The 13979-nt window shown below is 39.9% G+C and overlaps 1 protein-coding gene across 1 annotated transcript in view; it reads right to left on the bottom strand.

Moving 5' to 3' along the window:
* SPIDR (scaffolding protein involved in DNA repair) overlaps positions 1-13979 on the bottom strand; it is a 213139-nt gene that overhangs the window by 68363 nt on the left and 130797 nt on the right. Inside the window, exon 9 of the mRNA XM_017727398.1 lies at positions 324-534. Within this exon, the coding sequence (XP_017582887.1) occupies positions 324-534 (211 nt within the window). The remainder of the gene's footprint in view (positions 1-323; positions 535-13979) is intronic.

Here is a 13979-nt window from a genome sequence, read left to right as displayed (position 1 = left end):
ACAAGAAAACAGCTATTTTTTAGCTATTCAGCTATAAAGAATATGAGAAAAATCAATGAAAAAAACAAGTTGTAATTACTGTTTAGCGCGGTAGTGAGATTTCAGCAAAATAACCTCACAGCAGTTCAGCATTTGGATGGACTAAAAGCCTCTACTAAGAAAATACTATTAAAATAAACACTGCATATTAATTCAGCCTTGACTAAATGAAAGGGGAAACCAAACAGGTCTGTAATTTACAATTTTTGTTTTTCTTATGATTTCCAAACATCTGCTCACCAACTTCTTACCAAGTGCTTAATTGTGAACCAAATGGACCATACCTGATTATCTGAAGGTTCCTGGTGTAACTTATCATCAAGGTCATCTAGTCTGAAGGTCTGTGCCAAAGATATAATGTTCTTCCTGATAAGCATCTTTGTAAGACCATATGTCTTCTCTCTGGCTTCTGAATGTTCACTGAGTAGCACCTTCTGACTAAAGTAAGTGTTCATGATAACAGGAACATCTGCATTTTGGAGAAGCAGTTTTTGCCTGGAAAAAACAATTTAAGTGGTATCAAATCCATTACAAGTTAAACTACTGATAAGCACTATTTAAAAATGTGTGCTGCATTGCATTTCTCTCACCTTTTTTCTATATTTACCACCAAAACACTTCAGAGGTGTGTTATCCTAATTGCAAATTACCCATCCCACAGAGCCGGCTTGGCTCAGCCATTTTAGCTCAGGCATAGCCCTGGGCAATTGGAGATCCACTGCACCCAGGGACAAGTTACACATGGAAGCCAGCTGAGCTGCTGAGCCCCATCTGGTTTCACACAAATGCTACTTGGTGTCTCTGTGTTGTTAGCACAGAGCACCAGGACCCTCTGCATACAGTTACTGAGGTGAAAGCCATGAACAGAAGACTATTAATCCCGCTCCGTGTTAATTCAGAGCACTGCTCCGCTGGACCCAGCCTGACCCTTGCAGGACATTCTCTGGTGAGTGCTTGCCACCAACCCAAATCCATTCTCATGCAGCTGGCAGCAAGCTGCTTCTTCCTCCTCTATTTTTCTAAAAGCAAAATCCTATGTTTTTCTTACACTATGCTGTATATTATCTTGCCTGTGCATTTGTCACTGTAATAAATGTGCTCTCCTAGATCCAGTTTTGGTTTCTAGTGCCAATGTAAATTCCCAAACAGCTCCACAAGCAGCAATTTCTTACCCACCAGATTAAGGGAATGTTTGCAGAATCTCTAAACACACGATAATTTCATGCCAAAGCATGTGTTGATGTTGGGTTTTTCTTATGCTGGTATCACAGTCGCACATTTAGAAGTACACTTTTTATGCTCAGAGGACACACATCTAATGAAGTCAGCTAACAAAACCAACCAGTAATCTCATTTTCTACAGACCATCAAAACAGACCAAAATCAACTTGGTGACTTTACCGCATTCTGAATTTTTCTACTATTAGATTTTTATCACCTAGGAGTAAAACAAGGCCTCCTGCCTTGGCAGCAAAGCTGTGCTGACCCGAGTTCAGAACTTCACCCTCTAGACTGCTCATCAGTTATATTATGGAGATGAAGCAAGTTTCCACATCTGTGACATTGTTTCTCAAAATGCAACCATACAGAGTTAAAAAGCAAAATGAAACAATGAAACACTCAAAAATACTTATTTCTGATCTCAGTCCATACAAGATCTTCACCACGGTCTCTTTTATAACAGACGCCTTCGTTCTTTAGAGAGTGGATAGCTAAAGGGAGATTGATGTATTCATATTTTCAAAGGCATAGGAAGAGTTGCAGCAAGTTTTAAATATAATCCCTGTTATTTTATAATTAGGAAAATAAAACAACAGCCAGATGATCTCTGCCTTTTAGGAAAAAAGGATACATTTAAAACTAAGCTCACAACTTAGAACTATGAATCACACATATAAATTATGAACAAGATGCATTGCTTCTACTGTGAACACTCAGAGAAGTTATGATTTGAAACAGAAAATTCATGAAAAGTTACAGCATAAAACTAAGTCCTGAACTTCACCACAAAGAAGCCTTACTGCCATCTGTGAGCTCCCCCAATTTAGGAGAGCAGCAATTCATGTCTAAGGGACACCGAGTCCCTTGACTTCAGATGAATTTGCTAACAAAGCTCCCAGTTAAGAGCATGACAGTAGCTCATAAGGCTGCTGAACTGACATTGCTTGATAATTTTCTGCATTACAGGATTAAAACTGAGGAATTAGCTTGGTCAGCAAACTGAAACACCTCTGATTCTATGAGATTTTTAAACTGTCACTTACCCCCTTTTTTCTAGAGAACAGAAATGTACATAAAGCTTACTACAGATCTTGGAACAGTTTGGGCTGTCTTTATTTGCAGATGTGTAATGAAAATTTTAGCACCTTCTTTCTTGAGATGTCTGTGTTCAGACCCAAAGTAAACAGGAAATCTCTCTGAACACGAGACCATTACGTCACTAATGTCAGAAGAATGTTTGCTTGATCTAAAACATCTCATTCTCTAAAAAAAATACTGACGTTAGTAGCAAATCATTTGTAGAAACTTTGAGGTTTATGGTTTTATTTTTATTTTCCTGAGCAGGAAAATGTGATCAGGTTTTTAACTTGCTTTTTTTTTAAGGCAGGTAGGTTTTACCGATACCCAAGTGACGTGTGCCTTGCTTTTGCTATGCTTATGCATTCCATGTCTCGAGTACTTCTATAATCGCCAAGAGCTTTCCTGGTGAAGCACTCATTATGTCATCATATCTTTACATGGGTAATGCATAAAATAATGGCTAGTTGGTATTTCCACAAAGGAAAAATGGGGACATATACACATTTCCATAAGAAGCCTCCCATTTCTTAAATGCAATTAGTTCACTAAAAACACTCTCCTGAAGAAATCACTTGGTTTAGACCTGCAAAAATGTGCACAGACTTAGCAGTAATTCTTCAGTTACATCAGAGGAACATTCACATATATCTACTTAAATCTTCCCTATTTCACAATGGACAGATACCTCACGATGAAAAGAACCAGGAATAAATAGAAATAAATCCCAATTGAAAGAAATAACAAAAAAGTTTGTAATAAGCTCATTATTTTGTGCATTTAGATGGCTGAATGGAAATATTTTGTAAGTATACATACACATAGAAAACATAAAATTATTTATATTTTGCATACAATATATAGAATAATTGTACTGTTTATTTACATTATTACCAAGTTTTATATACATTCTTCAATATGAAGAATAAAATTATTAATATAGTATCAATTAATTGAATGAAAACTCTTTTTCCAGAAATTCTTTCTAGTATTGCTCAGCAAAATCAAGCTCTGAGGGATGGGAACTTTGACTGTCATCATGGCAGAAATTTCTGCATTGCCCCTGTATATTGTTTATACTTTTCTCTTTGCAACAAAGGCAACCACGCTAGAGACACATGTATACCTTAATTCTTTTTGTCTGTTTGACAGGTACAGATCAGGGCAAAGAAAACCCAACAGGCTGGAAGATTTGGAACAAAAAAAATCCCTTCCCCAAGCAATCCCTGCATGTGTTGCCCCTGTGCCTGAGACACCATAACTGATCACCTCAACTTTAAGCATCTGTTCCAGCTGCAGATTCCCTATACCCAGAAGCAGCCTTACTCTAGAATACGGAGTACACTCTGTAGTATCCTCTTAGACATAAAGTGTTAAATCAGCATTGCAAGCTTTCTGTGACCTCTCTTAAATTGCTTCTTTTCTATCTCCTTCATTATATTTTAAAAGTTAGTTTTCAAAGAATGAGAGACATCATCTCATTCAGCTAACCACAGAGATGATGGGGGGAAAAAAAAAAAAGCTCATCACAGATTACAAACCCCCCTGAAACAATCTATTGTCCTCTCTGATTTTTCTTGCTCAGAAAAGGATATTTAAAAGTTGGATTAGTAGTTGACTTCCTTTGTAACTGCCTTTAGACCTTTGTAATGACATGAAGCAGAGACTGGGAACATTCTATACTACAGGGCATTATTTTCCTGGTATGTAGACCATCAGCAATTGCTGTAACTGGTCACATGCTAAAGGAACATGAGGCAATAATGTTATTTTTTTTATTTTCCAGCAGCAGCTTGCTTCTCTGTCCAAGAATGTAGCTTTCTTTTTCTCTTCCTCCCTCCTACAATGGAGGCTATCTGGCCAAGTAGAAGCAGGAGATGTCCTTGCCCACTTCTACGTTAATTGTGGTCTGTCCCCATCCGAGATGCGAAACGCTGCAGAACGTACAGCATGGCACTGGGTAAAGGAGCTGACGTTTCAATTTGGGGCAGGGTCTTAATCCTGGGGCAAACAACCAGTGGGTTTGCACTGTGGTCTGCCCTGCACAGCCCATCCACAGCCAGCGAGGAGTTGTGACTCCAGCAGCAGCGAGCTCACAAACCACACGCTTCCGCTCAGTTCTGCTGACATCAAACGGTGGTGCTGGTTCATGAACTTGAGAAGACTCTGGATCACTTTAAATTAGAGAACATATTTTTTTGTTCACTCTCCCTGGGTATTTTACTGGGCTTTTGTTTTTTGTTGTAGTTTTTTGGGTTTTTTTTTTTCCTTTGTAAAGTGTAAAATGCCTAGAGTGTTTTTTTTGAAGAGTACACTGCATTAAATGAACACTCTTAACATTTCAGTGACCTACAACTTGCACTGTAATTATGAAACAGGCTATTCTCAAGTCTCAGAACAATGATCTCTGTGTAAAGAAGGTTTAACATCCACCAAAGTAGCACAGCAGTAGTACATGTAGAAAAAGAGTGTGCCAGAACCTTACACTGTTGCCCAGAAGTATGAGGAATCATTGCACATAGGAACAACATACAGGGCCCATCCCTGACTTCCTAGGAATCGCTTGTTTTATCCAATGTAGAGGAAGTTGCTCATGCTGCCTCTTGCTTAGGGTTGTGTAGCATTTGCAATGCTTTATCTGTGAAATGTCCAAGAAATGCCTGAGCATTGAGCTAATGATAATAACTAAGAAACAAACCCTCCCAAAACCCCAAAAAAACTTAACAAGTTCAGACAGATCTCTGCCCACCTATCACCCAAGGACAGTAACTATCTTCTCAGTATATACACCAAATCAACAGGCCATTTGGGACAGACCTGCTTTCTGCCATGCCTAGAGATTGCCCAAACACAGACTTTTCATCCATGAATGAGTAATCTCACCACTTGTGTGTGAGTCTCCATCAGCGTCACTGACTACCCCTGTAACGCTGCACGGACACTGTGATTCTGAGCTCACATTTTACAGTACCTAACTTCTTCCCATGCCCCAACGTCAAAGACAGAAAACAAAAATCAGCTGGTATCTCTTTCTCTGAAATTACCTTATTCAAAGCAACAGATTATTGTGGTACAAGTTCTCAAGGCTGGTTGTACTCTTTTCCCCATGAAAAAACAGCACTAACCATCCAGGCCAACGTCCAGAGTCACATATGGCAAACATACAATTCTCAGCTGTGTCAGGTTTCCAAACAAATGTGGCTTTGGCACCTCAGAGTAGCAGGTCTGCAGAAGATGTAACAACAAAAAGCTACCCAAGCTATGTCTGAAACTTCTGCTTTTAAAGTATGATACTTTTATTTGTGAATAGAACAGCTAGATACTTGTTTTGTTCCCCTACTGGAAAAATACTTTGTCTGAGGACTTATTCCATGACTCCAAGAGACAAAGAAAAGAACAAGAAGCTGTTAAATGTATAGATTTGTTACAACCCAATCTGTCACCATTTGTCACTGAACCTTAAGCACAAAGCAAACTAAGAAAATCAGTAAAACAACACAAGTAATGAAAATAAATCTTTTCTATTGCAGTGTAAGTTCTTTCTGCAAAATACTACTGTACTTTTCAACAAAATTACCTGTAAACCTAAGAAATCACTCCAGGAAGAAATTACAGTACACAAAGCCAACATTTTTATCACTATATCATTTTACTAATTTCAGAGTAATCATATAAACTAACCACTGGCTTGCCATAGTGCTGCCTTTTGAAATATGACACCCTGTAGCATGAAAAAAAGTTGTATGGAAATTTTCACATTTAAGAAGAGCTCTGCTATAAAAAGCTTGTGGTTAACATTAAGCATTATTATACCACACACCCAGTGCTCTCACCTCTGCAGGGAGCTGCACTGTGTGCTAACTGAAGGGGATGTATAGGTCTTCTGAAGTAGGAAAGCACAGATGGGTATCAAACCAAATCTCGTCCACCTCCAGGAAATTATTCTAATATCAGGCTTTACAAAGACTGGAAAGCAGGGAAGTTTCTCAGAGCTCTCCAGCCACTTATTTTTGGCTATGAAGAAAGCACCTGAAATTTCTAGCATTCTGGACCTAAATTCATCATGATGAGTCTTAACCTTTGGCACCACCAAAACATAAAATTCCACTCACAGGTAGTGCTTACGTACAAAGCGGCATGGAAATGATCTCTTGAGCTGACTGGGGTAATACCTTTGAGAGAATTCACTAAAACTCTACTCCAACTGGGATGCTGAGATTTTTTTAAATACCTAATACGTAAGTCAGACACAAAACAATTAGTATTAAAAAACCTGCACACAATAAAGCATTAAATGGGAAAGTTGCTTTAAAAACAGAACAAAACCACTCCCCCACACACAGTATGAGGGTGTTACAAGTAAGTAGGGGGATATAAATATCATGGTTATCTTTTCATAATCAAGAGGTTATGAAAGAATTCCAATCTGTGTGTTTACCCCACGGATCAACTTGTGTGACTAGCCATGAGCTCATCATTCAGATTACTTCTTCCCTCTGTTCCCAGTGCTAAACTGCACGTAGGGTTTGAGGTGGCTGAGGCAGCCACCATACACAGAGGGACATACCAGAGGGATTCTGAAAGGAGAGAAAAAGGAAGCAAGCAAACTGCAAAGTGACGTCATATTAAAACTTGTGGTAAGTGTTAGACAGAACAAAAATGGCTGCACTGGTGTGAGATCAGAGGCCCACCTACCCCATACTCTAGCTTAGAGCAGCAAACAGCAGATGTTTGAAGACTATGAAAATAAAAGCAAGCACCTAGTGAAAGTTCTGCAGAACACTGTCTGATAACTTCTAAAAACTTTCAGTTTAGGGACTTCCTAAGGCAGAAGTAATATCGTTGTATCTAACAGTCTTGGGTAGACTTTTCTTCCAGGAACCTATGTGCCTGCTTTTTGACCACTTGCACATTGACAGCATCCACAACATCCTGTAGCATCCACCATGCTCTACAGTCTAATTACACGCATCTGAGAAACCACTTCCTTTGATTTGTTTTGATCTGTCACCTAGTGGTTACATTGCTGCCCCCCACTTCTTGTTTTTAAGAGGCAGTGAACAATCATCCTTCCTGATGCACTTCCTAATACAGACCTTTATCACATCCTCTCCCAGCCACTGCTTTCTCAAGGTGAAGAGCTCTAGTCACCCTAGTCATTTCTCACAGGGAAGCTGCTCCATATATCTCTTCTTGTCACTCTTCTCTGCTATTTTTCCACTTCTGCTACATATCTTTGATTTGGAAGACTGAAATCCTAATGCAGAAATGCACCACGAATTTCTACAGCGACATCATGACGGTTTTGATGCCATTTCTAGTCAAGTCTTATTTTACCATGTATTTTCCTGATCATTAAATGAAGACTAAGCTGACATATTAATGAAGCAATCAGAACACTAAAAACACATTCCTGGATACCAACAATCCAGACTCCATCATTTTGTATGTGCACTTCACATTTACCTACAATTTCCCGGCAGGAGAGCCTAAGTCCTTCCTCCAGCCCTAGTTTTAGAGCACTATGAGGATGAACACATGCCCCTGTCCATAGGATTGTGAGGACGACAGCATGCCATTAAATACAAACTTGCATAGTGTTCTGTTGTACAAAAAGCTGTCCAATTCTCTGTTTTCTTCATTGGTACCATGGAGATTTGAGGCAACAGCTTACACCAACAACTCCTCTGCCAGTGGATGAAAGATCAGGAGTGTTGCCATTCTGCCACCATTACACACAATGTCACCACTCCTGAGGTATCAGGAGAAGCTGCTTCTCACACCAGAACTCTGCAATATCCACCCAAGCAGCTGAGGGCCATGTGTTAAAATGAAGAACTTGAACTTGAGACTTTCTGACCAAGGTATGGGGAGTAAGGGTACTTTGTTGGTTGGTTCAAGTTTGGAGGACTATTGGAGAAACTTTAATAAATAAATGCCATTTTAAAATGCATTGTTCAATGTTTTGCAGAGATTATTAAGAACACTGTCCTCTTTTTCCATAGACATTTGGCATTTGCTATTGGCAAAGACTCCTTACAAGTCCAGTCTCGCATTCATGCTCACAGGTGTCTTCACATGCACAGCAGCAAGAACAAATAACTATCCCTGAGCAAACTTCAGAAAGACAGATCAATATACACATATGCTCGATTTTATTTAAATATTTTATTATCAAATCTAGTATTAAAAAAACCCCAGCACAACTACTAAATAACCAAAAATCTTCAATCAGACTTGTTCTTATACTCCTGTCTTGTTCTGGTACTCATTTCTGGGCATTTCCTATTGTTTCTTTGCCAGGCCATGAAGCAAGACCAAATTCTGGTTTTATCTGGTGAGGTCACTTTTTATCCAGCCAAATCCAATGCTGTCAGCACAGGAAGAGTAACTGAAAGTAGCAGTCGTTCTGGGTTCTCTGGTAACACAACTGGGAATAACAAAAGGTAGTGAGAGCTTGCTCTGAGCCACAGAGCACAACAGCAAAGCAGAACACTCCTTCTGAGCTGGTCAAACTCTGCTTCAAGCAAGAAGATGCCTCAAGTAGCCTGGAGGTCTCAATGAATATCATCAGGCAAGGCGAAGGCTGAACCCCTGGTACAGAAAGCTGCCCTGCAGAGCTCCACAGGTCTTTAGGCAGGTTACAGACCAAGTTTTCCTCCACTACAGTCCACTTCAGCTTTACTGAGCTGAGAAAAATCCTTTTTTTCACTTTATTTGCTGCCACTATTGATAAATGTGTAACAAAAGTAAAGGTGGTGTGGATAAGCCAGGTAGCACAGAAAACTCTTTTAGGCAAAGTCCTTTCTGCAGTAATCTGCTCACAACAATCATCAGTGAAAATACAGCAGTGCTAGTGACCAGAGTGGAAACTTCTTTACCGAAACATCCTGGCGGAGACATAGCCTAAGTGAAACCTTCTGTGCAAGGAAGAAGTTCAGCGTCTCAGCCTGCCACAGAAACACTGATCGTATGTGATAAAAAAAATACCTTTCTTCTTTTTAGGTTAGAAAACAGCCCTCAATAGTGTGTGTACTTTGAAGTTATCACTCACAAGAATAACTTTCAAAGCTTCATTTTGCTTCTATGCAATACCACATATCTTCTCCCTTAAATCACCATAGGTGGATTCTGTGGCATAGCTCTCTCAGTCAAAACAAGGAAAAACACTTTGAGAAATAACATTTAAGTTGAACGTTCTCCTTGATGTTTTTTCTTTTCTGAAAATCTTAGTATTCCTGTGTTACTTTAAAGACATAACTGCACAGAACAAGCAAAAAATTCTAATTCTAATATTGAAATATTATATGGTCTACAGGTCACTGTTAACTTGGCTTGTTTTGTTTCACTGAACAGTTGCAATGACACTTCGCAACCAGATCACATCAGATATGGGAGAGTTTTCCTACTGCATCACACTATTATATGCTCAAATTTCTTTTTCAGATTCATGTAAGAGGGCTGGTGACTCAGCAGAGCAGAATCAATAATGCAATGAGATGGATGAACCCCTGGACTGGTTTTTTGTGCTCCTATTAGACTTCAGAGGCTACACAGCTTCAGCATGTTCTAGGTTTACTTTTCCACATCAAAGAATATTTATTTTTAGAAGGAAACAGTCTTTTATGCTTCAGAGAGAAAAAAAGTTAGATGTATAGTGGAAAGATGAAAGCCCTTATTATTATTATTGGTTTTTTTAAAAAGTACATGCAGCCCTGCCTCAATTTACTATATTTAAAATACTCCAACATCTACCAACCCAGTAAGTTTACCCACCACAATCATCTGTGTTGCACAGTCATATGAACACAACTCCTTAAAACTAATCAATCAAAACTAAACATAAGCCAAGCAGAAAGAAGTGGCAAAATACCAGACATACCATTAAAGAAATAAAACCTAAGAACAACTAAGGACAAGTAGGAGATCTGTATTTTCTTAGAGGAGCTAAGAAAACAGAATTGCAACTCGAGTCATTGCTTGAAGCACTACCACAGTAAAACCTCTACAAGCCTGATACAAACACAACTGCCAAAAAAAAGGGCCATCAATGACCTCTGAAAACTGGAAAGAGTCCTGGCAGCAATGAAGTTGTGACTTATGATCACATAAGGGACAGTTTTCTGATAAACCACTTCAGCTAAAGCTCTCTGTGGAAGCAACCCACTTCCAAGGCAGAGGAGCATTTTGTAGCACACCTATCTCTCACTATTGCACTCTGCCCTCCCCTGCCAAAAAAGCAGAAACAAAGTCTTTGAAGTTGTGGGAAAACACCTGTAAAAACATACAGATTTTGGAGAAAACTGGTGTGAGAGACATAAGGTGGAAGGTGTGCCGTCACAGACATCTTGGCCCTGGCAAAAACCCTGAAGTTTAAAGTGAGAATGATATTCCAAAAACAATAGCAAAATTTGCCAGTCCAGAGAAATGTTTATGCAATAAAGGGTGAAACAACTCCACTACACACGCATTTCCCAAGCAAACAACCGTAAGTTAATCAAGGGCTCAAATATATCCCATAGCGTTTAACAATGGATGGCATCCCTACTCTCAGGCTTGGAAGCTGCATATCAAGTTTTGGAAGAAGGGATTTTGCAGCCAGATTTGAAAACCTGAGAAATATTAACCTAAAGAAGGAATGCTGACTGACTTCCTATAAAGGAAGTGTTTCGTTTTTCTTTTCCATGCTGTCCACTCTCCATGTACCTCCACTAAAATAACAGCAAATGCAGTATTGCTGTACAATACCCCAGGCTTTACGTGACGTACACAGGATCTAAATGGCCCCAGTTTTTGAGCCGAGTCACAGGCTATCACAGGCAAAACCAGGAGAGGGGAAAAAAAAAAAAGACAAAAATGATCAAGCTTCAGCAAAACTACCTGCCTTATCTCCCTCTACAGCTGAAGCACTAGGGGTAAGAAACCATCTTCTAAACTCCAAAAGAAACAAGTTTGTGCCAGCAGATAATGATCCTCACATATAAGCAGAAATTCTTCATTTTTTCCTACTGTGGTGGCAAGACTCTCCTCGATTGCTTATGCATTTATTTTGTCTTTTATTTAGAAGTGTTTCCTCCTCTTTTTCATCCAGGCCAAGGGCCAGCTTCTCTTACATCTCCTTTCCCAAGGAGGGCATCCTGGTCTGCAGTCACCCTGCCAGGCCCTTCCTGCAGTGCTCCTCCTGATGCTGGTGCTCTATGAGGGAGCAGAGCGCTTCACACTCCCATTCATCTGGAATTCAAGATGGACCTGAATAAAAATGATTCCCTTGCTCAACTGCATCACTAAGCAGGACGTGGAAAAAAACATATAAATGCAATGATACTAGATCAGTCATGCTTTAAGTTCTACAAGTATATATATTCAGGGTATTGTATTTTGACATGTATTTATATATCTTGTTTTAAAACAAAGTTACTTGTATTCTTTACTCTCCTGTCTATCAGTTGCTTAAAAAAAAGAATCATACCTGAAACCACTGAAAAACTGTCTAGTACAAATACTGTTCAAAGAGGAGTGAGTCTCTGGGCTGATTTCCTGTATGTAAATGTGCTCAGCTGAAAAAATGTCCAGGGCATGATTCCCAGACTATGGTACAGGAAAAAAGAGGAGTTCCCTGGCTTAGTTAAGATCAGAAGGAAGACACAAGGGACTCATCCCGGGAAAAGAGGGCAGTCCCTGACTCTCGTATGTGCGTGCACACACACACACAGAAGTGCAGGTACATGCGTGTGCGCTCCCCTCCTTGCCTTGCCTGCTCCCCTCCCTGCCTTGCCTCTGCCCTGGGGGGGTGGGTGAGCTGGCGCAACATCCCCTCAAGGGAACAAGCTCTTGAAAAATCTGATATGACATTTTTACATTCAACTGACTGCATGCAACATTCCTTTAAAAAAAAAATTATCTGTTTGCTTGCTTGAAGCGTCACAAAGATAATATTCACGTCTGTGACCCTGACTGTCTCTGGTCAAGAGGCAGAGAGATTGTGCAGACTGTGTTGCCTTCCAGCACCCCTGGGACGCCTGCCAGAGAACAGAGCTGCTGTCCCAGAGGAGAGGGTCAGATCCCCTAGCCTTCAGCTAACACTGTTAGTACTCCCTCTGGTAACTGCTGAGGAGGTGAATTGCACACACAGAGGACTTGGCCTGCACAGCCCTACACCTGTGTTACTGACGTACACTGCAAAAACTTCAGTGTCCTCAATCTGGGGAAAAAGTATTAATTTTTTCCTTTAGAGAACCTTATCCCCACATCACTTGTCTTTCCATTTCTTCCTTATCATTGTTGACCTCCAAATTCCTACACCACCACCCTCTTTCAGCATCTACCAAAACATTTGTATCTGTTTTCTACATTGCGGTTACATGGCCATGTGGGCTGAAAATCTTTTAAAGAATCTTATTTAAACACAGCTTCATCATTCAGATACTGTTTGGGCAATGAGCTATGCAGAGCCAAGCAGCATTACAGAATCTTATTTCAAAGCCTGTTTCCACTACTGGAGCACTCGTTTTAAAGTGAATCTAAATTACTGCCTTTCCCATAAAAACTTGCTTAAGTGCATTTTAAAAGAAATGTTGCCAAGTGCAGAAATGCAACCTCTGCCCTTGGAAGTCCTTGAACTAAAGTTTGCTGAAGGCTCCCAGGTTAATCCAGGGCAGAATAGGTCTGTGTTTGTTCAGTCCTTCTGCTCTCCCACCCAACATGCACTCCTGGAGATGGGATACCCAGATAAGCAGAACTACAATTTCACCTGATAGGGCTGATCTGTTCATCACACCCACCACCGTTTGCCTCCACACCAGTAAGGACATAAACTAACAAAAAAGCTGATTGTCAAAAGCATCATGCGCATTTTTCTATGTCTCAAGCTCATCCTGCCATGACAGCGGTCTGTATAAGACCTCCTGCTGCCACAGACCATGACCACAACTGAACACGTAATGACAATAATGAACATAATTTGCATGGCTACATATATGAGCATACAACTCCCTAATTTTATAAACTCATCACAGAACACGTGAAAAGCTTGAGATGCAAGCAGATTTCACCTTTTTTATTCTAAGCTTTTTCTGGGACTGACATTTTTATTTCAGTCTCCTCTTTAAAGATTAAAAAAAATTTTTTTTGAAGAAATGCAAGGCCTTACTAAGTCCAAGAGTGGTTACCCAATAGAGAGCACCAAAATGTGTATCATCCACTCTGTAACCCACATGCTCCTCCTCTCACTTCAGAAAGCAGGGTTTCCAGGGCACCCAGAATTTCTGGCTATGTCTGATCAGAAGAGCACACATTAGGTTAGAAAGCCTCTTAAAGTCATCCAGGGAGCTTCTCCCCTGCGCTGCCAGAGGGTATCTGGCTTAAGGACACACAATAAACACAACTGTGGCAGCTTAGCAGTCATTTGTACACTTTTCCAAGCTACCTTTTTCAGGTTCTTATATCACCAAAAACCCGGTCTAACAGCCACCAAACAATTTTAAAAATGTGGTAAAATCACCTATCCACTAAAAAATATGTAGTTATGCAATTTTGTTGGCTTACTTCTGTTTACATAATACAGCTGCATACAAATTGCTGTTGCATTTTAATAAAATTGTAACATTAACAAGGTCCACATGAAAAGCACAAGTAGCTAAAAC

The sequence above is a fragment of the Corvus brachyrhynchos genome, unplaced genomic scaffold (assembly GCF_000691975.1).
Source record: "Corvus brachyrhynchos isolate BGI_N302 unplaced genomic scaffold, ASM69197v1 scaffold60, whole genome shotgun sequence".
Taxonomy (NCBI): domain Eukaryota; kingdom Metazoa; phylum Chordata; class Aves; order Passeriformes; family Corvidae; genus Corvus; species Corvus brachyrhynchos.
The sequence above is the reverse complement of the archived record's forward strand: the minus strand, read 5'-3'. Positions and strand labels throughout refer to the sequence as shown.